Source organism: Bufo gargarizans, chromosome 4 (genome assembly GCF_014858855.1).
Source record: "Bufo gargarizans isolate SCDJY-AF-19 chromosome 4, ASM1485885v1, whole genome shotgun sequence".
Lineage (NCBI taxonomy): Eukaryota > Metazoa > Chordata > Amphibia > Anura > Bufonidae > Bufo > Bufo gargarizans.
Genome location: NC_058083.1, coordinates 380,506,006 through 380,532,258, shown reverse-complemented (window position 1 = coordinate 380,532,258; position 26,253 = coordinate 380,506,006). Strand labels below are relative to the sequence as shown.

Sequence of the window (26,253 nt, the reverse complement as noted above, 5' to 3'; positions counted from 1 at the left end):
ATTTGCTGAAGTGGGAGACTAAGGCTACTTTTACACTTGCGGCAGAGTGATCCGACAATCTGCATGCAAATGCACAGCATTTGTAGGCTGATCCATCTTACAAATGCATTGCAAGAAAGGATCCGTCTCTCCGGATGTTATCTGGAGAAACGGATCCGTTATATATTTTTACCGGATGGATTGTAGTCTTTTTAATGCCAGATCTGGCACTAATACATTTCAATGTAAATTGATGCCGAATTCGGCAACTGATCCGGTATTTCCTCCGTCCAAAACACTGTTCGGTGACTGAACTGAAGACATCCTGAACGGATTTCTCTCCATTCAGAATTCATGGGGATAAAACTGATCAGTTCTTTTCTGGTATTGAGCCCCTAGGACGGAACTCAAAACTGGAAAATAAATACACTAGTGTGAAAGTAGCCTAAGGGATATATTTATTTAGTCCAGTGACAGGATTCTCACTCTTGTCTGAAGCATGAACTCCAGAAGAGGCCAAGAATTGCCACTGGATGGAGTGACTGTGCACCCAGAGGCAGGGTGTCCTTGAAAGGCCACCACGCACGGCAGCCCTTCCAGGTGCCCGCGGGAGCGCAGACATCGCTTCTACACTGCGCTGCCAATGAGTTTATATACAAGCAAGCCGTCAGCCAAAGACCAGCCGCGCCTGCGCACTGCCAAAGGACAAAGGAGGCGGGCGCTCTGGAGAGCCAGGAGCAGCTCTCAGACTGCGGAGACTGGGCGTGACGTCACCAGGGAGGGCGTGGCTAATTTCAAAACCAAGAGCCAAGATGGCGGAGAGAGGATCGCTGAGGAATCGGAATAGGCTGGATTCGAACAGAAGCTGGAAAATGAATCACGTTGACGAGCCAGGTAATGGGCGTTCTTACTAGGGGGGTACGGGGAGTGCTTGTCAGCGGCGGGCGCGGACACTGGCTAGAGGGCGGCAGGATAGAACACAGCTGCTGGGAACGGGGGGCACTGGACGCTTGGTGTACGGTGCGCGCGGCTGTGACGGCACTTGGCGTCCTTTGCGGCTGTGAGAGGGTTAAAGGAGAGCGCGGAGGCGCTGTGCTGTCACGTGACGTGCGGCCGTCTCTATATGTAGGTCTATGGGTTATCAGTAACGGTCCTCCCACGTGACCTGCGCCCCCCCTCACACCTGTCACTTTCCCGTATACACCGCTGTGGCAGGGAGGGGGAGGCGCAATAACCAGACGCAGTCCGCCACCCTTCATTTCTATACAATGCCCCTCCATATGGCACTGTACACATTACACAGACCTACCTGTACCTGTAGGTTGTTATGGAGAGGGCACCTGAAGTTACAGGGCTGGCGACCCCTGGGTGCCACTGAATACCGCAAGTCATTTGGGGTGTCGCTGGGATCGGATGAATATTCCTGTGAGGATTTAGTTATTCCACCTTTTATTAAATAAAAAATAATAATTTGATAACTTGAGGTGGCAATGCGCTGTTTGTGCTATGTGAGCGGCCTGAGTTATGTCTGACAGGCTGGTTGCTAGGGAAATGCTGCCTAACAACCGGTCCTATAACCAGGCTTATATTACCCTAATCACCTGAGGATGGAGTAGGGATTGTTTTGGGGGGGGGTGGCGGCAAAGGGCCCACTTCTTGTAGCGTTCCCAACACCATGCTCAGGCCCCCCGTAGCAGCCTGAGAGGAGAGCACTGGACTGATTGCCAAAAGCTTCACACCCATAAAGCATAATGGATTCAGGGGGCCGCAATTTTCTCTAAAACCAGCTGTGCGGTGGAGCAGGTACAGCGAATTGGAAGCCCTTGTGAATGGGGCTGACCTGCAATACCAGCAGCTGCCATGGACAAGAATGGTGCTGTTTGTAGGAAACCTATTCTAATCTTATACAACCCCCTTTTAAAGGGGTTGTCCAGTTTTGGGCAACCCCCCTCTGCAGACAAAAGCATACTTAGGGTACTTTCACACTTGCGTTGTGAGGATCCGGCAGGCAGTTCTGTCGCCGGAACTACCTACCGGATCCGGAAAGCTGTATGCAAATGGATATCATTTGTAGACTGATGCGGATCCGTCTGACCAATGCATTGACATTCCGAATCCGTCTCTCCAGTGTCATCTGGAAAAAACGGATCCGGTATTTTAAATTATAATTTTTTTCTGCATTTTTAAAGGCCTGCACATGTGCAGACCGGGAAACTGGATCCGGTTTTCCGGAACACTTGGAATCCCTAGGACGGAACTCAATACCGGAAAAGAATAACGCTAGTGTGAAAGTACCCTTACCTGCTCTGCGACGCTCGGGGTCGACTTCCAGAGTGGTCAGGAGCCCTGTCTCTGCTTGGGGGGACACGTCACCACTGAGGCCAGTCATTGGCTGCAGCAGCACTCATGAGCCACGTCCACCCTGGAAATTTGGACAAGTAAGAAACCAGAGCACGGTGGACCGAAGGAGCCAGAACTGAGCGGTATAAGGCAGGTAAGTATGCCTCCCTCCACACTTCAGAGGTGGACAGCCCCTTTAAGCTGACTGAACACGAGGTCGCTGACAGACAGAAGCTCGTTCGCCTGACCCGACTGCCATGAACGTTCTGACGATCCGAGAGTGCATGTGTATTTCAGTGTGGAGAGCAGGATAGGCAGTTGTCAGACACTGCTTATCCCTCGGGCTACAAGGATCGGGCATGTCCAAATCCAGTCCTTTTGATATTTTGCAAAATGAAAGGCAAATTTTTCAAATAAATCCCAGCAGAAATCTGGAGTTCAAACGCTTTGTGCCCGTTTTGTGGCACGATGTAAATGATGGATTACCGCCATCCTGTGTGCGGGTCTTGTGGGCCTGTTCTGCGGAGTCCTAAATCGACTGACTTGTCAACCTGTGTGACAGCTGCAGCCAGCACCACTGACCTGGGGTTGGCACAGCTGGTCATCCTGGAGGAAGCAGTGAGTGCGGGCAAGGCGACCGGCAGCTTCCAGGCTGTGAAAGCAGTTTTCCCATCTGCAGTTCTTAAAGTGCTTTTTTTTTTTTTTTTTTGTTTTTTCCCTGTATAATTGGGATAATTGCAAGTAAAGTACAGGACGAGTTTAACGTAATACTACAAGGGCGGCGTACTTGACCGGTCTATGATGGGGTCATTACTTCAAAAGAGCAGGTAACTAAATTTTTATATATAAAAAAAATCTATCTATATATATATATATATATATATATATATATATATATATATATATATATATATATATATATATATATATATATATATATATATATATATATATATATTTTACGGTAATATCAATATAAAGGTGTCTACACACATGTGGGTGCAGACTTGCTGTTAGACATAACTTTAAATCCGTTTTAGCAGTACCTTACCACAAGAGCGCACAGTTGCGTCCTTTGAATGGCGGCGGATCCAGAGCTGACCCGCATGCCATCCACTGCGATTGCTGGCTGTAGGGTATAGTCCAGATGGCCAACCTGCGGCCCTCCAGCTGTTGTAAAACTACAACTCCCAACATGTCCTTCCGTAGGCTGATAGCTGAAGGCAGGTCTGGGTATGCCGGGAGTTGTAGTTTTACGGCAGCTGGAGGGCCTCGGGTTGGCCATCCCTGGTATAGTCTGATCACAGCCATTTAGTCTTTTAGATGCAGTGGTCAATTTCAACCGTGGCATCATGGGGTGACAGAGCGAGTCTCCTCTGTCTAACCACCATCGCTGTGACACAATCACAGGGTTCCGGTGGGGCGGTCAGAAGTCTCATAAAGGGCTCCAGACCTCCCAGCATGGCCTTAGACTGGGGCTACATGGCAATCTTATAGGGGGTTCTCTGGGAATTAAGAAAATCCAAATACTTAAATATTACTTTTATTATAAATATATTTCCAAATGCCTTTCATTGTTTATAATGGCTCGTTTTGTCTGGGGAGCAATCACCAGGGGAAACAAAATCGCCCCTGTCCCATTAGTTCACACACAACCTGTCCGGATCACACACGACGACAAGTTGGGCTACTTTCACACTGGCGTTTTGGCTTTCCGTATGTGAGATCCGTTCAGGGCTCTCAGAAGCGGTCCAAAACGGATCAGTTTTGTCCTAATGCATTCTGAATGGAAAAGGATCCGCTCAGAATGCATCAGTTTGCCTCCGACCAGTCACCATTCCGCTCTGGAGGCGGACACCAAAGCGCTGCCTGTAGTATTTTGCTGTCCGCTTGACGAAACTGAGCCAAACGGATCCGTCCTGGCACACAATGTAAGTCAATGGGGACGGATCCGTTTTCTCTGGCACAATAGAAAACTGATCCATCTCCCATTGACTTTCAATGGAGTTCATGACGGATCCGTCTTGGCTATGTTACAGATAATACAAACTGATCCGGATTTTATTGTAACTGATCCGTTTTTGCAGATCTATGACAGATCCGCCCAAAACGTGAGTGTGAAAATTGCCTTACTTTACAACACTGAGGAAAAGAGCTGCCTCCTCTTACTCTCTGCTTGTCAGGGATTATGATCCTGAATACAGATAAGAACTTTAGCTGTATCTCTGGGGAATTTAGTTCATGAGGAGACATGAAGTACAGAGAGGACGGACAGGACAGGCTGTGGTAATGGACACTGTAAACAAGTGCTGCTGCTCATTATCCACACAACTCGCCTTCCTCTCATGTCTTCTTATCATCTCCATTCCCACAGAGATTCACCTCTTATTCAGGATCATGATTCCTGACAAGCAGAGCAGAAAGGAGGATGAGACAGCACTATGGCTCATTGTGGTGAAGTAACTTGTCTTCCTATGTGATTGGGACAGGTTTTGTGTGTACCGATAGGGCAGCGGCCATTTTATTTCTCCTAATGAATGCTCTCTAAAAAAAACGAGCCATTGTAAGTAATGAAAGGTATTTGTGAATATATTTATTATAAAATAATATTTAAGTATTTTGTAATTATTATTTTTTATTCCTGGAGAACCCCTTTAAACATGACCAGAGATCGCTGTGCAGGTCTTGAACTGTCTGGGGTCACATGGCGACTCGCAAGTTGCCACAACCCCAGAATTGCTGACGGGCAGTATTGGTTGGGCAGGACTAAATAATAAGTCAAAGTTTAACTAAGTTCACTAAGTATTTTACAATAAAAAAAATAAAAAAATAAAAAATATTTTGCCAAAGAGTAACAAACACCTGCCTGTGAAGGCATAAAAAAAAGCTGAAAACAGCGTTGGGATTAATATTTTCCATTGTTATATGAAATCCCCAAAAACCCAGGCCCTTATTTTGCTTTATAGATGGAAAAATAAAGTCACTGCTCTCGAAATGTGCGGCTTAAAACCTTCTTTTTTAAAAAATTTTTTCTTCTGTGGCAAAGTAGTAAAACAGAAAATCCTCTATAAATTTGATATTGCTGTAATTATATGGAACCTTAGAAGAAGAGTACCGTAACTGGCAATTTATTCACTTATGTACATTGCACTCCAATAGGTTACTATTGAAAAATACATGTACAGTTTAAAAAAACAAGCCCTCTTTGTTTTTCAGTCAATCATAATAATAATAAAAAAAAAAAAAAAAAAAGGGAAATGATCACTTTCAGAAAGCTGGGATAAAGAAAAACAAAGCAACAAACCGCTGCGTCATCACTGGCTGTGGCGGTAGAGGGGCAGGCATGTTCTAAGTTTTTTTTTGTGGCATCTGTTTAGTGGATCTGTTCTAGTATACATTTGGTACATCTAGTACTGTGAGCGTTCAGATAAGGAGGTGCGGATGACTGCTGTATGTGTGGATCCAGCACGCACCTTGTATAATGTAGGAAGGGCGGCTCTACAACTACATTAGGATTGCTTGTGGCCCAGGAGGGGGTTAGTATTTTTAAAGGGGTTTTCTGGGATATTTTTTAACTGATGACCTGTCCTTAGGATAGGTCATCAGTGTCTGATACCTGGGACCCCCACTGGTCAGCTGTTTCAGAAGGCAGAGCCTCAGTCTTCTCTGTCCTAACCAAGCACAACGCCGTACATTGTATAGTGGCTGTGCTTGGTATTGCATTCAGTCCATTCACTTCTATGGAGCTGAGCACGATACCAAGCACAGCCACTATACAATGTACGGCGCTTTGCTGCGAAAAGGCCGCTGCGCTCACAGGAGCACTGGCGCCTTCTCAAACCGCTAATCGTGGGGGTCCTGGGTGTTGGACCCGCGGATCAGATACTGATGACCTATCGCAGGGGGAGGTGATGTCTGAAAGAAACCGTCCATAAATACACACAGAGCAGATACCGGCCTCCATGCCAAGTTAGGCCGCTTGCTGGGCAAGGATTCCTGGTTCATGTGATCTGCATTTTATTTGCAGCCACAGCCGTCCCATAGTTCAGGGAATATACTGAGCTGACCTCACAGAATTACAAGCCTCACACTGTTCTTTTACCACAGGATGTCACTGCCATATGCCTATTTGTATTTGAGTGTCTGTAACAAGAACCCTATAGGCCTCATGCCCACGGCCATTGTTGGCATGGACGCCCGTGCTGATCATGTGGCCCTGGACCAATTTACTTGAATGGGGTCCACGATCTGCATCCAACGGTCCACCCTGCAAAAAAAGTAGTGCATGCACTACTTTTTTGTGGTGTGGAGGCACAGACAGAAAACCTACGGGAGCACTACAGGTTAATGTATCCGTGATGTGGTGCACAAACAGCCGCTCCCCGTATATTGAGGACCCGCTGTTTGTGGGCCGTAATACAGGTATTGGCCAACAACAGCCGTATTTTGGAAATGTGTACTGGTCCAAAACCATGGATAGTGTGATCTTCCCATGTATTAGAAGCCTGTTCTGTCTGAACTGAATTTCCCCTATAGTTGGGGTTCAGCTGCATGGAGATCTTGGTCGCGTGACAGCTGTTGTACCCAAGGATCAGTCTAGCAGTGCTAACATAAAAATGAATGGGTTCACACCGTGACATCCTTGTCACACTGACCCTATTAATTTCTCTGCTAGCACCGCTACACTGCGATCCTTCCCTCTGTAGTTGGGGATCGCCTGCACCGCGATCCTTCCCTCTGTAGTTGGGGATCGCCTGCACCGCGATCCTTCCCTCTGTAACGTCCGGCGATCGCCTGCACCGCGATCCTTCCCTCTGTAACGTCCGGCGATCGCCTGCACCGCGATCCTTCCCTCTGTAACGTCCGGCGATCGCCTGCACCGCGATCCTTCCCTCTGTAACGTCCGGCGATCGCCTGCACCGCGATCCTTCCCTCTGTAACGTCCGGCGATCGCCTGCACCGCGATCCTTCCCTCTGTAACGTCCGGCTATATCAAACAGTCCGATCCTATTTTTGGGAGTACAAGGTCACCAAAAAAATGGCGAATTGCGCATTTTTTTAATTTTTTTATAGCGTTCACCGCATAGGATTTTATTTTATATATTTTAATAGTTTGGAATTTTCGGGCGTGGCGATATGTAATATGTTTATTTATTGTTTATATATTTTATATGTAAAATTGGGAAAGGGGGGTGATTTATACTTTGGTGGTTTTTTTTTTTTTAACTGTTTATTAACTATTTCCACCCTTAGGCGTAGAACCTGGGATCTTTTGAAATATCTCCTATGCGGTGAGCGCTGTAACAGAAATAAATAAAAACCATGCCATTCGCCTTTTTTTTTTTTTTTTTTTTTTTTTTTTGTCACCTTGTCACCCCAAAAAATAGGATAGGACTGTTCTATTATGGCCGAACGTTTCATAAAATGCGAAATGCACTCGGCTTTTTTTGGTGTGGTATTGAGTATCGCAATACTTTTTTATGGTGACGAAAGCGAATTAAAATTTTGCTATCGAAACAACCCTGCGCTTTTAATATTGCGGGGGCGCGAGAAGGTCGCACTGCACCACCAATGATACTTGACCTTTTAATACTGGAGGCGGTGTCGGCAAAATCGCATAGCCGACACCCTGCCTCTGATCAGTGGCAGTTAACCCCTGATCATAGCGCCCTGTCATGTGATTCTACCGCCTCCTGTATTTGTATTACAAGTTAACTTTCGTTGGGCAGGCGCAGTGCGCCTGCCCCTCCTCCTCCCGTCTCTCCTCATTGGCAGTGGCGGCACAGGGGGAGGCAGAGACTGCTTCCTTCTCCCCTGTGCTGCTGAGGGAACTTGGAGCAACCTGACAGAAGCGCGCTCATGTGCTATACTAGACCGCGCAGCCCAGTATCACAAAATTAGAAATCCCCGGTATCGTATTGAAACCGGTACAAAAGTATTGATTTGGTATTGAAATTTCGATACCCTAAACGGAATCCATAACGCAATTCAGATTATACCACAACCTGAACTCGAATTTCAAAATATGAAATTCGCTCACCCCTACTCAGTTCCATCCAACAGCTGCCAGGACATGCCCCCTGAGCTGCCAGCTTGATATAAATCTAGCAATTGGCGCAATGAATGGGGAGATCTCTGGATCCATGTGAGGTACAGGGCTGGTTCTAGCTTTATGAAGAGATTGTCATGTCATATGATGTCTGATTGTCACTTTTTTACACTAATTATGGCATAGGCCCCTTTAACGGTATTTAATATGCTGTTTGTTTCAGTAGCGGAGCTGCAGTTTTGTCGGCACTGCTGTGGGGCACAGGAAAATAATATTTCCTGTGTTTTCTGCTTCTAAGGCATGCAGGGTGAGGGATTTCCTTGCAGAAGCGACTTCACATGCATCGGAGGTCCTCTGGTTTCAGCACCTCTTCTGACCTTTGGCATACTTATACTTATTTGGGGGAATCTGCTGTTATTCTGCTTAGTTTTTGGCTCTAAACCTTGGTTGGCACCAGGCCATATGTTGATATTTGCTGCAGTTTTTATTTTTAGTAAAATAATTATACCTGAATAATGCGCTAAACGGCACAACAGACGTGCATTTTACCATGTTTATTATGAAGAGCCAGTCATCAGGTTGTCCTCTTACAAACCATCCCCACCATGATACCTTGAAGATGCCTTCCTAGTTTTTCACCATTAGCACGCAGTAACTGCATACTTCAGAAAGCAAAGCTTGGAAAAAAATCCAGCATATATGCAGATTGGGGCTTAAAGGGGTTTTCTGGGATTTTCATATTGATGGCCTGCACCCTTGCTGATCAGCTGTTTGAGTAGGCCGCAGTGCTCGCCGACGCTCCATTGAAGGCAGCAGCCTCCTCGTAGCTTACTAAGCACAGCGCCCTCCGTTTGATCGTGGCTGCTTCATACAGCGGAGTTGCTGGGAGCTTGACCCCTATCGATCCTGAGTATAGTAGGCTATCAATATGGGGGGGGGGGGGGGAATAAAAAATGAATTTGAATACATCCTGGTGAATTGGCGCTAAGATCTGATAGGCCTTGTTGACCCCACATGTCATCCACAGTTCGCTCTGGATATTGAGTAGTTTTCATGGCATAGGATTTTGCTCAGCTTATGCGCCCGTCTCAATATAAACACTGCTCATGTGCCAGTTCTCTGCTGTACTTCTTGAGGTTTAGAGTGGCCTGTGGATGATGTATGTGGTGTCGTCCACGTTAATCAAAGAGGGGCTGTCTTTGCACCGAGGCCGCAGGACACTTATAAAATCAGGATATGCCCCGCCGACACTTGAAGTCTAATTTGCATTCAGTGTAGGAGTTTTTCGGCCCTTTTAGATGGGGTTTCCCCATACTTAGATATGTTGGCCATTCCTCGGGATAGGTCTTCAATAATGGATCGCAGCAGTGTGAGAAACTATACAGGGGTTGGAGCCCGAATTATGAGGTGCCATCCACTGTGTAGTGGCTCTGCCAGGGCACTGCTTATCAGATGAATGTGAGCTGAGCTGCAGTAAGGCTGGTATTAGACTACTGGATGAGGCTGATGATCGCCTGCTGGTCGTGGGAGGAGGCCTCTGCATTTACATGCAGCAGTCTCCTCCACAGTATGGGAAGAAATGATAGTGAATGCCATTGCTCATCCCTATACAGAATCATTATTTGCTGGCAGCAGATCGTAATCGACAGAACTCTTACACTGGCAGATCATCTCTAACCAGCAGTCCTATGAACACTTGTTAGTGATGATCTGCCCGACTATCGGCAGGTGTAATACAGGCCAGTGCTGGAAACTGCACACTGGATGGAGCCTTCTGTTCACGGTATGGTTTCTCGCAGCTACCTGAAACTGCGGATTGGTGAGGGTGTCGGACGCCCAGTGATCTGACCTTGATGACTTGTCCTGAGGGTAGGTCATCAATATGTAAGAACCAGAAACCCCCATTAAGGTATGCATGGCGACTGGGGTATTTTTAAGGTATACAGCCTGGTGGGAACTATTTTTATAAGGGCGGGGCAGGTTCCATTTAAGGGTCCATTCACATGTCCGCAAAACACGGACACCAGCCATGTGTGTTTTGCAGACTGAACATGGCCGGCTGAACATGTTCTATTTTATTTTGCGGGGCCATGGAATGGAAGTACGGATGCGGACAGCACCCGGTGTGCTGTCCGCATTTTTTTTCAGCCCCATTGAAAATGAATGGGTCTGCACCTGTTCCGCAAAATTGCGGAACGGATGCGGACCCATTTTGTGCACGTTTGAGTGGTTCCTAACACCTGGTTATTACCTCCAAATAATGGCATAAATGTCGGTCAGCAGGAACAGTAACATGGCGTGAAGTAGAAGGTTTATTAAGACAGTATGGAGATGGTATGTGCACAGCAGTGCTGAGAATTAGTCACTCATTTACTTTTTTTTTTTTTTTACAGTAGTTTTCAACACAACTGTTTAAGGGATCACAATAGTAAAATTCTCCTCCTACCTGATGAAATTGTGCTCATTTTGGCCGGTAATAACCTGGAAGCTGCACAGACAAGCCCAGCGAGTGCCGTCCTTTTGCCGTAATATGATTCATTCTGGCTCACGTCCATTAGGCGGGGAGGATTCACACAGGATGTCTTGTGATGTTCTTACCCCTGCCTTTATGTTGCAGCATACCTTTCCTTGGAGGTTTGGCATCAGTACGGAGAAAACATGCATGATGTATGCAGTATTCACCGGTATAGACATTGGCAAATGATAACATTCTGTCCATCTGCAGCTGCCACTAGAGGGAGCTTTCTGCACATGTGAATGTAAAGGCTGCTACAAGCCACTCCAAAAACGTACTGGTCGGTAGATTTGGAATCAAGTTTGTGAGACTCATTGGAGACGGGCTCAGATGTGGCCAATCGGTGTCTGTAGAGCGCCGTGGCATATGTTGGCGCTATAGAAATGAATGAAATAGTATTTTACTGAGCATCACTCTGATTTACCGCAGAACAGTAGATTATAATTTTATTGCTCATCACTGGTTTTGTGAATTGGGCAAGTGATAACTATGATTGGCCAGTGCAAATGGGCCTTAAAAGGTTGTCCCATGGGATTTTTTTTTTATTTATTTGGGGGGGGGAAGAATGTCATCAGTTAAAATATTTTAAAGCAACCCTCTTGGCCAAGACAAAAACTACCACATTAACTGGGAAATGAACAGAACACTACCAGATGCACAGTGTACATCAGAAGTATGAGAAGAGGTGGCACCATCTTGGATGGCAGATCCCAGAAACTGGCGGATATGTAGCTAAGAAGTCGGTCACCATGTAATTGTTCTGTTCGTTCCCCAGTTAATTTCATGAACCAGAGGCTTGCTTTGAGCAATTAGAGGTTGTCCAGGTTTTTACTATTGATGGCCTATACTCAGGATAGGTCATATCAATATCAGATCGGATCAGCTGTTTGAAGAGGAGGCAGCAGAGCTCGTACAAGCATTGCGTCCTCGCAGCGGTGGCGCAGTGTAATTGTCCCATTAGAATGAATGGAATAAGCACTTATAATTACACTTTGTCTCCGAGACAAAACGCAGGGACGCCACCTCCCTTTCATACAGCTGATCAGTGGGGGTGCCAGGAGTTGGACCACTTAGTCTGATATTGATGACTTATCCTGAGCACAGGTCATCAATAGTAGGGATGAGCGAACTCGTGTTTTCAAGTTCGGCGTACAAGGTTCGGATTATCTAAGAATTCCCTTATGGATTCCGCCACCACGGACCATAACGGAATTCTTACATAACTCAAACCTTGTACGCCGAAATTGAAAACACAAGTTCGCTCATCCCTAATCAATAGTATGCTCCTCAGTTATTTGTAATTAAATCTAATGATTACAATGCGAATGGTACAACTGTAGTGAGAATCGGAGATTAAAGGGGTTGTTCAGCCCCTTTAATGCCAACGACACAGAAGATCTTTACAGGACTGATGGTTTTCCATGAAGCGTATTCTCGATCCATCCCTTCATTTACAGCAATGCTGTAAAACTACAGCAATGTCCAGCGCTGGATAGGTCTCGTCTCTGTGCCTTCTCTCTAGACGCGGAGCAGGATTTGTAAGGTGTAATGTGAGAGAAGCCGCCTTGTAAGTCGCTGCCCTCTTCCTCCCTAATGTTCATAACCATTTCTACATCCAGGTTTGCGGTCACAAGGAGCTTCCTGTGCAAATGTAGTAATCCCTAAAAATGGAAAGCCGCGTGGTGAAATGAGGGAAGATGTTGCAGGCTGCGTTCACACTTGTCAGTGGAGGAATGTTCTCCTGACCTACTTCTGCAATGTACCGTCCCAGGAGACGTCACAGCTGATCTAATATTAACCAGTCTATCGCCCGGCCTCCTTGGCACAGGCCTGTAACCTATTGGAAGACTTTTTTTCCTCTGCCGTATGATATTTCTGTAACCCTGCTTAGAGTTGAATAAAACTTTATTTTTATTTATTTATTTATTTATTTATTTTTTTTTTTATACGCCTCTTGAAACAAATGAACCTTCTCCCACATGTTTTAAAATCAATCCAGTTGGTTTGTGTCCAGGCTCCTGTGGCGTGAGTGATGCAGACGCAGTCAGTGGTGTGGATGAGACCCATTCACCTGGTACATCAGAAATCCTCAGCTGAAATTGACCTGTGGTGCGGATGATTTAAAGGGGTTGTTCCATCTGAACGTTTCATGGCTATGATGGGAATAACTGCAGAAAGTGCCTGCCTGAGTTTACCGAAATGGCTTGGCTTCCACTCACTGCCATGGGAGTTGCGGAGCGCCGGCTGCTCTGCCTCCCCTTGCTGGTGCTTTCTGGTTATTCCCATCTCTGCCATAAAAGTTGGGACAACCACTTTAAATCCGCCTCAGTCATTATATCAGCTGGGACTAATAGCCGACTGAGATGAATATAGAACCGTGCACTTCTGCCCCCTGTATTGTATTGCCAGGGAACATGCAGCGCCCTTTGGCACATTCAGATGCCCCCTTCCCCAATTCTCCTAAGGGTTCATCACAGTAACTTACGATGCAGTCAGTTCTTATCTGACCCCCAGGTCCGTTGTACTGTACTCAGATGATCTTATATTGATGACCTATCATCCCGAGTTTAGACCATTAATGGTAAAAACCTGGACAACCTCTAATTGCTCAAAGAGTAGAGTACATTAGCCGCGGTCATATAGGACGTCGCTGCACTGTACATTACTGTGGTGCAGTGAGTTTGTGTCGGTGGGCCCATTGTCAGTCTGGGAGGTGCGGCTGACACATAGGCCATGTTTCCCGGAATGCATAAGGTCATGTGCATAAGCACTAAGGGGTCATTTACTAACAAAAATACGCCGCTTTTCGGCATATCTGTTGCAGGTTGCGGCACAAAGGTTATTCTATAGTCCTCATAAGCAGTGCTGTATTAAAGGGGTTCACCAACTAACTGTTGATGACCTTTTAGTTAGTTGGAACCCCACTGATCAGTTTTGCAGCATCGGTACATCACAAACCCCATGATCTGCTGTGTAGTCCATTCTCATGAACGGGTGCTGTGCTTTAGTAAGCAGGCACGGCCATTACACAATGGATGGAGCGAATGTTGATGACTAATGGTTTATGGGGTATTCCCATCTTGGACATTGGGGGGCATATCACTAGGATATGCCCCCAATGTCTGATAGGTGGGGGTCCCACCTCTGGGACCTGCACCTATACTTAGAATAGAGCCTGCAAGTGCCGAAGGGCACAGCGTGTGCATGGCCACCTTCCGTTCATTCCTATGGGAGTGCCGAAAATAGCGGAGCGCTGGCTTGGCTACTTCCGTGAGCCCCATAGAAGTGAATGGAGTTGTGGCTGCGCTTCCATAGAAATGGATGGAGGGCGGTCCCACATGCAAAGTGCCCCCTTTGGCACTTTGCGGCCTCCATTCTAACTAGTATAGGTGTGGGTCCCTGAGGTGAGACGTGCACCAGACATTGGGGGCATATCCTAGCGATCATGGATCCATATCGGGTCCGTGTGATTCTATAAGATAACGTAGGAGTACAATATTTAATTTCTGAACTACTGCTAAACATTCAGGAAAATGTAGTCTCAGTGTTTTCCTGGGAAAAGTAGTGGAGAGCAGCGGGGAAGAGAGAATAGAGTAATGCTTATCTTCTATGGTTAAAGAGGTTGGCCTATCTTGGTTTCTCATGGCTGAAATGGGATTAACCACAATAAGCGGTAGGGGGGAGTTACGGAAACATCTGAGCGGCCGGCGGTCTGCTATTTAGCTACAGAAACAGCGATTCAGTTTCTGTAATTTGCCTGCCATGGCCGGTGCTTACTGCGGTTTTTCCGATCTCTGCCATGAAAGATGGAGCAACCCCTTTTGTCCTTATTTTTATTATTGAAGTGTTTTTATTTTTTATTCTCGTGGGAAAAGCCCTGCCGAGGGATGATGGGCGCTAGCAGGTATCTCCCCTATGACGAGCCTTAGGACAACCGCTCAGGTTCTTCATTTTAACAAAATGGCTATATTTTATGCCCATTTTTATTATGCAAGTTTGTAAATTGGATGAAAATAAATGGCTATTTATGTTGTCTAGTGTGGAGGTTGGCATTGTTCCAGTCATTAGTGTGACAGACTGTTACGATGTCACAGATGCCACATGTACGCCCGAGCGAAGGTTGTATTATGTAACCCGTGCAGACTTATGGACTTTGAAAGCTGCTGAACATACAAGACCTTGTGCAAGTACTTGTGGCCGTTCTCCATTGTCCTGTGGGATTCCTATGGAAACGGTGGAGCACGTGATCTCCGACTGGAGGGTTTAAATGCCTCCGCTATTGCGAAATGCATTACTGACGGGTGTACAGGTGCTCACATTAATACACCAGCTCCGGCATAGATGTTAGATTGTATTCCATTCTTACAGTGACTCATGGATCTGTAATGTGACAGTCCTAGAAATTGAAGCACATTCCTATTTGCTTTACACTGCATGATGTATTTTACTAGGATTAATCTTTCTAGTGCATAGTATGGCACCATCATGGGCAATGTGCAGCGTGCAGCCCCTGGCCTTTACTGTGGGTGTCAAGGACCTGAATGGCACTTTGTCAAGGTAGATCTGTTTGGACAAGTCTCTATTGTTTAGGAATGCTCGCTTTTAAATATGGAGCATTGAACATGATAATATATATTATATTATATTTTTTTTGGTTTTTAATCTTATCGTTTGCTATTGTTTTAGCCCTTTCCAGACCAGTTGAGCTAGGAGATGACAGCAGCCTATTCTAATGAGGGTTGGCAGGTGGAAGGGTGAACCCAAAATTCAAACTAGCAATTCAGTGCTAATAATAATAATATTTCCTCCTTTAATATTAAAAAAACTTTCAAATGGAAAAATGGCTGTGACCCCTATAAAGTTTCAAATTCACAGCTCCCCTTTTCAAATAGCTTGATTTAAATACTAAAATTCAGCTACCGATAAGAGGAGGTTCAGAACCTACAATGGTACCTGTATAAATGTGTTAAGTAAACGCCCCCTAGTGGTGACGGCAGGCAACTTGAATTTTACTGCTGGAGCTCTGACCATTCTGAAATAAATTGGCGCTGAACATTCAACCTATTACAATTAGGCCCCATTTACACAACTGTATTTTTTGGACTGCATTTTTTGCGGGTAGTATGCGGATCCATTCATTTCAGCACACCACGTGCTGTGCACATTTGTATGTCCGTTCTGTAGCCCTGCAAAAAAGATAGAACATGTCCTATTCTAGTTTTGCGGACAAGGATAGGCATTGTTACAGTGGACACACAAAAAATAAAAACAATGCAACACGGATGTCATCTTTATTTTCTGCTGATCCATGTTTTGCAGACCGCAAAATACATACGGTTGTGTGAATGCACCCTTTAATCAAATGAAAACTCGGTAAACACAAATGAAACTATATTCACATGACCACAATTTATATAGGGGGTCTCCAAGGCTTTAAGGGTCCATTCATACGTCCGTTGTTTCTTTCCTGATCTGTTCCGTTTTTTTGCGGAACAAATCTGGACCAGTTCTGTACCCATTCATTTTCAATGGATCAGGACCCATTGAAAATGAATGGGTACAGAACTGGTCCAGATCTGTTCCGCAAAAAACGGAACAGATCAGGAAAGAAACAATGGACGTGTGAATAGACCCTTATAGTATTCTATAGGCCTACACATTACCCAGCATCCCACTAGTCAGATGAGGGGCAGGGGCAGGAAGTGGTGTGTGTGTGTGTGTGTGTGTGTGTGTGTGTGTGTTTTTTTTTTTTTTTGTTTGTTTGTTTTTTTGGGGGGGGGGGGGTGTCCCCCACACCAGGCATGTATTTACAATAAATTTTGAATAACCCTTTAGGCACAACCTTATCACTGTACTACTTACCATGTATCTACCCATCGGCCAGTTTCACACAAGTATGTTCAGTCCAGGAAACGCGTTGCATGTGATTTCCCAGGTAGAGTACTGCTCCTCGAACTCGCAGCAGCATCGTGCCAGGAGTGCAGTAGACACTCAGTCAGGTGGGAACTCTCAGCTCATGAAGCATTATGATGCTGTGAGCTCAGGTCAGAGGAGCAGTGTTCAACCTGGAAAATGGACCGAACACGCTTGTGTGAAACTGGCCTTCCTGACTGAATGCTTGATGGACTATTTGAGGTCAGACCATGCAGCTTCAGGTTGATATGTAGGATTGCAAAGGCCGCACAGCCGAAGATGCCATATTTGACCCATAAATGTGACTGTAATATGCCAGTTAGTATTGTTATCCACTGAAAATGTGCTGATTACCTGAAACTGTGCTTCCCAGCTAGCAGTGATTAGTTTGGGCTCGTATCCAATCTAAGCACTTACTGTTCCCAATAAACGCGTAATTTAAAACTTGCATAACGCTGTAGATTAGAAAGTGAAGAAATATGGACATTACCCATTTTACTAAATAGGACCCTCTCCTGACATGTTCGTTTTAGTAACGCCTTCCATTCCCTGTGTAAGAGGGATTCTGGAGCATCTATTCTAAAGATTCATTTACATAAGAAAAAACGCCCACTTTCAGAAAACTGGCAAGCATAGTGCAGAGCCAATAAGTCACAATCTTTTGCGCAGTTTTAGCGATTGCGCAAAAATTTGCGACTTTTTCACTCCATTATTTTGACTTGAGACGATGATAAATCTGGCCTATAGAGCGTGTGTGGATAAAGATAGATCACACTGTGCATTACATACAGGTTTTTTTTTTTTTTTTTGTGTCAGCTAGCACGGCCTACTACTCTGTAACAAGGTTATCCGTGGTTGATTAGGGCAGCATGTAACGTGCTTGTTTAGTAGTAGTTGGTCTGCTGATAATATAATCTATAGAGATTACATAACTGGATTCTTAGAGGTTGTCCAGTTTCAGGATAATGATGACCTATCCTTAGGTTTCCCACCAGATCAGCTGTTTGAAGGGGCCAGGGCACTTGTGTAAGGACTGTATTACACCAACAGATTATTTTATTTGGTCAGAAAATCTGTCAATCATTGGTCAGATGGCCAGTTACACACCGATCTTTTGTTATACACACCAACTATTGATCTGATTAGTTAGATAATCTGTTGGTGTAATGCAGGCCTAAGGCCCCTTTCACACGAGCATGACTGATTAAGTCCAGATGCGTTTAGGGTGCGTTCAGTGAATCTTGCACCATTTTGCAAGCAAGTTCAGTCAGTTTTTGTCTTGCGTTCAGTTTTTTCCGTGCGAGTATAATGCGTTTTGACAACATCCCCTAGTAACCTTCAGTGAAAAACGCATTGCATCCGCACTTTCTTCCAGATGCAATGCGTTTTTCACTGAAGCCCCATTCACTTCAGTACAGGCGTCATTGCGACCTCTGTTCCTAGGAGATGTAATATTGAAAAAAAATGTCTCTTATAGAGAAGGATTTGGATGTCCTTGTAGATGGTAGATAAAATAACAGCATACAATGTCAATCAGCTGCTTCTAAGGCCACCAGGATATTGTCATGCATTAAACAAGGCATGGACTTGCGGGGCAGGGATGTAATACTACCACTTTACAAAGCACTGGTGTAGCTTCATCTGGAATATGCAGTTCAGTTCTGGGCACCAGTCCATAGGAAGGATGCCCTGGAGCTGCGAAAGTAAAAAGGAGAGCGACTAAACTGATAATGGGCATGGAGGGTCTTAGTTATGAAAAAAGATTCAAATAATTACATTTTTTTTTTTTAGTCTTCAGAAGAGACGTTTAAGGGGGGGAGGGACATGATTAACCAGTCAGTATCTGGTGTGGCCACCATTTTGCCTCACGCGGTGTAGCATATAGTTGATCAGGTTGTTGATTGTGGCCTGTGGAATGTTAGTCCACTCCTCTTCAATAGCTGTAGCTAGGAACTGGAACACTGTCGTATACGCCGATCCAGAGCATCCCAAACATGCTTAATGGGTGACATGTCCGGTGTTTTCAGCTTCCAGAAATTGTGTACCGATCCTTGCAATATGGGGCCGTGCATTATCATGCTACAACATGAGGATGGTTGTGGATGAATGGCGCAACAATGGGCCTCAGGGTCTCGTCATGTTATTGCTGTGCATTCAAAATGCCATCAATAAAATGCACCTGTGTTCGTTGTCCATAACATACGCCTGCCCATGCCATAACGCCACCGCCACCATGGGCCACTCGATCCACAACGTTGACGTCAGCAAACCGCTCACCCACAGAACGCCTCTCCATTTGCCCACTCAAGTCTGTTACGATGACAAACTGCAGTCAGGTCCAGACCCCGATGAGGACGACGAGTATGCAGATGAGCTTCCCTGAGACAGTTTGTGCAGAAATTCTTTGGTTATGCAAACCGATTGTTGCTGCAGCTGTCCGAGTGGTTGGTCTCAGGCGATCATGGAGGTGAACATGCTGGATGTGGAGGTCCTGGGCTGGTGTGGTTACATGAGGTCGGTTGGATGTACTGCCAAATTCTGAAACTCTTGGAGACTGCTTATGGTAGAGAAATGAACATTCATTGCACGGGCAACAGCTCTGGTAGACATTCCTGCAGTCAGCATGCCAATTACATGCTCCCTCAAACACTGCGACATCTGTGGCATTGTGCTGTGTGATCAAACTGCACATTTCAGAGTGGGATTTTATTATGGGCAGTCTAAGGCACACCTGGGCAATATTCATGCCGTCTAATCAGCACCTTGATATGCCACACCTGTGAGGTGGGATGGATTATCTCGGGAAAAAGAGAAGTGCTCATTAACACAGATTTGTGAACAATATTTGAGAGTAATGGGTCTTTTGTGTATATAAAAAATGTTTCAGATCTTTGAGTTCAGCGCATGCAAAACCAAAATTAAGTTTATATTTTTGTTCAGTGTATAAATCGGCCATAAAAAAATACAGTGAAAAACTGTTCTATGTCAAATGTCCTCAAAAGACAAGGGGGCACTGCCTCCGACTGGAGAAGAAAAAGCTCAGTCTCCAGAAGCGTCAAAACTTCTTTACTGTAAGAACTGTGAATCTGTGGAATAGACTTCCTCAGGACGTGGTCACAGATGGAACAGTGGACAGTTGTATAAAGGGTTCAGATGAATTCTTATGAAAATGTGTAGAAATCTGCGTTTCACTTCCTTCTGGAATTTGCGTCCCCACCTATCGCTTGATTGAACTTGGTGGACTTATGTCCTTTTTTTTAAACTGTATTAACTATGTAATCTGATATTGATAACATATCCTAAGGGTAGGTCATCCATTATCATGAAACTGGACAATCCCTTCAAAGTGGACCTGTCATTTCAGGTGACTTTTCAGAATAATAAGCTTTTCATCTGTGCGTGCGCATGAGGCATAAGACTCGCTATTATCACTAGTTTTCTTCTGCAAAATTTGTCTATAATTGTTAGTTTTTTCTGAGCCTACTCTTTGGAAATGAGCAGCTGTTCTGGCTCCCATATGCTGCATGCATGGAGAAGATCCCGCTCCCATTGATATCACTAGTGCACCCTCAGAAGTAACAGCAGCATCATTATACAGTGGTGCTGAGCGGTGTAGATGTAAATACAGCACTGGGTTGAGATGGAAAGCTAATCAAATGCTGCATCAGCGTCTTGTCTGTCCCTCAAGCAACTTCTCCACCCCTCTATAGACTTCTATGGGCTGTAGGAGTAACTTGATTTTTGCAGTGAGCTGCTAACCTGTCCTCAGTGAAGACAGATTTTGGCAGTGAATTAAGACAGAGATCAGTGCAGGACGCTGAGGGTGGGCAGGAGCAGAATCTGTTAAGTTGAGAATGAGGCACTTTTCTGTAATAAGATACAGTATTAGTTTATATCTTTGGTTCTATTGATTTATGAAAAGAAAAATGGAACGGACAATTCTTACTTTTTCTTGTGCCTGTTAGCAAGAAGCATGGCTTTGGGTGTATTACTTTAATAGAAGTTTTACTGTGTCGGCTATTGACACAAATAGGACATAGTTGAAGGGAAAACTCTGCATTGTTCCTTTGTGTTCAAGAAGCCAGTTAATAGTGATTGATGCTCCTATAAAATTAACCCGGGCATTTATACAATATAGAAACCTAATGTGTGTGTGTGGTGTGTCTTGCTGCATTTGTGAGAACACTTTTTGCTATCAGAGTATCTTCCGCCAGCTTTAGATGAATCACCATCTCTCTATTCCGTTGACTCTATAGGGAGATGAAATGCTTCCATCTAGTGCGGCACTCCTTGTACTGGAACAGCAAAATGCGCCTGCACACTTAGAGCAATTAGTGATAAAATTGTAAGATTATTATAAGGTTCTGTGCACAAGTCAAGGACCGGATCAGATCTTATCCTCTTGGATGAGTAAAGACACGGTCCCTTAAATCTATAACTCGTCTATAAGATTTAACGGTTCAACAAGGTGGGGAGGGCTAGTTTAACCCCTCATATATCCTAAGAAAACTAGAAATGTGGTCCTGGTTTTGTTTGAAAGCTGACAATCTAAGGCTACTTTCACACTAGCGTTCGGGGCCGCTTGTGAGAGCCTTCAAACAGAACTCGCAAGCGGCCCCGAACGCATCCGTACTGCCCCAATGCATTCTGAGTGGATGCGGATCCGCTCAGAATGCATCAGTCTGGCACCGTTTAGCCTCCGCTTCGCTCAGCAGGCGGACACCTGAATGCTGCTTGCAGCGTTCGGGTGTCCGCCTGGCCGTGCGGAGGCAAACGGACCCGTCCAGACTTACAATGTTAGTCAATGGGGACGGATCCGTTTGAAGTTGACACAATATGGTGCAATTTTTAAACTGATCCGTCCTCCATTGACTTTCAATGTAAAGTCTGGACGGATCCGTCTGAGCAACTTTCACACTTAGAATGACCGGACCATTGGTCCATGCAGACAAATGCACAGATTGTGAATGGGTCCAGAGAGAAATGGACAGCCAATAGGTGACCAAAACGGAAACTGGAACGGATGTGTGAGTCTGGCCTGTTTGGTGGAGGTCTGACACCCAGGACCTCTGCCAATCAACTGTTTGAGCAGGCAGCAGCACCCACCCCTAGGCCATTGGCGACACGTTCATGTGTCACTTGGCCTAGGCGCAGCGCAGTGCAATACCAAGCACAGCCACTATACAATGTACGGCGCTGTGCTTAGTAAGCTTGGAGAAGGCCGCAGCTGATCGGCAGGGGTCCCGGGTGATCCTGAGGAGAGGTCCTCAATATTAAAATCTTGGCAAACCCTTTTAACCCTCCACGTACCTGTAGTGTAGAGACAAGCGCTAGTCTTTTTTTCTTTTTTTTTTTTTCTTCCATTATTACAGTGGGCGGTGACCCGGTGGTAGATGGGCAGAGCTCCATGAAGTGTATTATGAATGCCTTCATTCCAGATACTCAGAATCCGCTGCTTGATACTGGCGCTTTTGTTGTCCCGAGTCCTAATTAAATGCCGCTGCTCACTTAATTATCAATCCACTTAAATTGTGCATAGCATCCAGTGAATTACATTACGCTGGGAGATTTTTTTCTTTAATCCTTCTATCCGCATTAATCCTTGTGATTGTAATGCCTCGTGCGCCTTTTGTTCTTGCTCTTAACATCCAATTTCACATACATCCCTGTAAACCATCCCCACACAATTTTATTTTTATTTTTTTCTTCCTTTCTTTCTTCTATATATAAATGGTGACATGTTACATGCCAAGAGGTTGGTATAATGAGTGCAAGTTATTCTATATACACGGAGAGCATTGTGATGTCCATAGCAGTAGTCTGCACCTCTTCTGCACATTTGGGATGTTTGATGAGGATCATGGCTTTTTTTGTTAGGGGTCTGCTTTGCTTTCAGTGTCCAGCTCTTGCACAGATTGTACAGGTAATGCCTGGTCTAGCTGATGACTACAGGCATCACCATGTAGTAGTAACACGGATTTGAAATCTTACTATTGCAGTTTGTGTAAGGCTGGCCAAACGCATGCAGCCGGCGGCTATCGCACTCCATCCCCTCATACATATGCCTACTTAGCTGTGCCAGGATCTGTTCTTAATAGGAAGAGTGGGGAAGCCTCTGCCAGACTCCTGGTGGTTTACCGTCCCAAGAACAAAAGGATTAGGTAACTGAAACGCAGCTTGCACCCCATCCTTATCTCCCTCAACATCTACTGTTGGGTAGCTGGGATATCGCCCACATACTAACATTAGGCTCGTTGCACAGTGGTGATAAAATCTTCTGGCAGGTTGTTCCGGCATAGACGGGGCCAGATCCTGCCAGGCCCCATTGATTATAATGGGACCCTGTGGGGATCCAGCTGGTTTCTGGCAGGACGTTTCCCTGTCGGGTCACATTATAGTCAATGGGCTCCGGGAAGGAAAATGTAGTAAAAATGAGGGTCCAGTTACACGTCTGTTTCTTTCCTGATCTGTTCCGTTTTTTGCGGAACAGATCTGGACCCATACATTTTCAATGGGTCCTGAAAAAAATCGGACAGCACAATGTCAGATTATTATTTTTTTTCAGGACCCATTGAAAATGAATGGGTCCAGATCTGTTCTGCAAAAAAACGGAACAGATGAGGAAAGAAACAACGGACGTGTGAATGGACCCTTAGGTGTATCCTCTGCTCAAACATATTCTAACACTAGTGTGAACCTAGCCTTTGAAGGTCCTCTTGTACTGCTGAAATCTGGGGTGGGGGTTCAGAGTGCTGATCTGATATTGACGACTTAAAGGGAACCTGTCACCGAGATTTTGTGCATAGACCTGAGGACATTGGTTGCTAGATGGCCGCTAGCACATCCGCAATATCCAGTCCCCATCGCTCTGTGTGCTTTTTATTGTGTCAAAAAAACCCGATTTGATACATATGCAAATTAACCTGAGATGAGTCCTGTAAGTGAGATGGGTCAGGGACAGGACTCATCTCAGGTTAATTTGCATATGTATCAAATCGGTTTTTTGTTAGTGATCATCTTGCAGTGTAATACTGCCGCCGATTGCCCGATGAACGAGCACCATTGGGCAAATCCGATTTTTTTAACAATGCTTAAAAATCAGTGCTTGCCGGCAGCAGATTGTGCTGTCTAATAATAATCTGCTGCTGGCAAGCCACTACACATCATGAGGATGAGGAAATCTCTGCATAGAATAGCTCCGGTCTCCTCCTCTAGTTAGTTAGCAAGCGCTTGCGTGGAAGGAACGCTTTCCACCCCACAATCGCTTGCTGATCTGCCTGTCTAAAACGGTCTTTACTGTTTCTGATTGAAGAGACTGAGAAGATGTGCAATGGGCAATGCACCATGGGAAAGGAGTATGTAAATGATCTCGTGTCAGGCAGACAGGATGGGTTTCTCTATCTTTTGGAGGAATTTCTGGCTTGGCCTTCATGAACTAATTTGCATGGAGGCAAGTGTAACATGGCTCTGTAGTAGATTTTGTTCAACAACTGGATCGTATCCGCTCACAACAAAGCAGGGAATCCTTCGGGGGATATATACAGGGAGTGCAGAATTATTAGGCAAATGAGTATTTTGACCACATCATCCTCTTTATGCATGTTGTCTTACTCCAAGCTGTATAGGCTCGAAAGCCTACTACCAATTAAGCATATTAGGTGATGTGCATCTCTGTAATGAGAAGGGGTGTGGTCTAATGACATCAACATCCTATATCAGGTGTGCATAATTATTAGGCAACTTCCTTTCCTTTGGCAAAATGGGTCAAAAGAAGGACTTGACAGGCTCAGAAAAGTCAAAAATAGTGAGATATCTTGCAGAGGGATGCAGCACTCTTAAAATTGCAAAGCTTCTGAAGCGTGATCATCGAACAATCAAGCGTTTCATTCAAAATAGTCAACAGGGTCGCAAGAAGCGTGTGGAAAAACCAAGGCGCAAAATAACTGCCCATGAACTGAGAAAAGTCAAGGGTGCAGCTGCCAAGATGCTACTTGCCACCAGTTTGGCCATATTTCAGAGCTGCAACATCACTGGAGTGCCCAAAAGCACAAGGTGTGCAATACTCAGAGACATGGCCAAGGTAAGAAAGGCTGAAAGACGACCACCACTGAACAAGACACACAAGCTGAAACGTCAAGACTGGGCCAAGAAATATCTCAAGACTGATTTTTGTAAGGTTTTATGGACTGATGAAATGAGAGTGAGTCTTGATGGGCCAGATGGATGGGCCCGTGGCTGGATTGGTAAAGGGCAGAGAGCTCCAGTCCGACTCAGACGCCAGCAAGGTGGAGGTGGAGTACTGGTTTGGGCTGGTATCATCAAAGCTGAGCTTGTGGGGCCTTTTCAGGTTGAGGATGGAGTCAAGCTCAACTCCCAGTCCTACTGCCAGTTTCTGGAAGACACCTTCTTCAAGCAGTGGTAGAGGAAGAAGTCTGCAAGGTAAGAAAAACATGATTTTCATGCAGGACAATGCTCCATCACACGCGTCCAAGTACTCCACAGCGTGGCTGGCAAGAAAGGGTATAAAAAGAAGAAAATCTAATGACATGGCCTCCTTGATCCATGGATGGCAGGCTTTTGAGTGTCCTTGCAAAGAAAGGTGTCTATATTGGTCACTGATTTGTTTTTGAATGTCAGAAATGTATATTTGTGAATGTTGAGATGTTATATTGGTTTCACTGGTAAAAATAAATAATTTAAATGGGTATATATTTGTTTTTTGTTAAGTTGCCTAATAATTATGCACAGTAATAGTCACCTGCACACACAGATATCCCCTAAAATAGCTAAAACTAAAAACTACTTCCAAAAATATTCAGCTTTGATATTAATTTAGTTTTTTGGGTTCATTGAGAACATGGTTGTTGTTCAATAATAAAATGAATCCTCAAAAATACAACTTGCCTAATAATTCTGCACTCCCTGTATATATGTGTGTGTGTGTGTATATATATATATATATGTGTATATATATATATATATATATATATATATATATATATATATATATACATATGTGTGTGTGTGTGTGTGTGTGTGTGTATATATATATATATATATATATATATATATATATATATATATATATATATATATTTATAATTTTCGAGTTTAAGACGAGTTTTCTGGCACATATTTTTGTGCTCAAAAAGCCCCCTCGTCTTATACTCGAGTCTAGGTCTGTATTATGGCAACTTACATTGCCATAATACAGACCATGACATGTTGGGGGCCGAAGAAGCTGTTACTTACCTTTACAGCTACTCCGGTCAGCTCCCAGCACTTCCGCGCGGCACCTCTGTTAAGCTCCCAGTGTAAATCTCGCGAGACACGCGGGCCGCGAGATTTACACTGGGAGCAGACCGTGAGATTTACACCGGCAGTAAGTACCGGCCCCTGGACAGCCCCCCCCCTCCCTGGTCAAGTATGAAGTAGGGAGGGGTATTTTCTTGATTGC

General features: G+C 44.9%; 1 protein-coding gene across 2 annotated transcripts in view; it reads left to right on the top strand.

Annotated features, from left to right (window-relative positions):
- Positions 1–754: 754 nt before the first annotated feature.
- The window catches only part of ATL2 (atlastin GTPase 2), a 66,331-nt gene continuing 40,832 nt past the window's right edge, over positions 755–26,253 (top strand). For both annotated transcript variants that reach the window (XM_044289595.1, XM_044289596.1), the window contains exon 1: positions 755–873. In XM_044289595.1, coding sequence (XP_044145530.1) covers positions 792–873 — 82 coding nt within the window. In that variant the 5' untranslated portion in view covers positions 755–791. The remainder of the gene's footprint in view (positions 874–26,253) is intronic.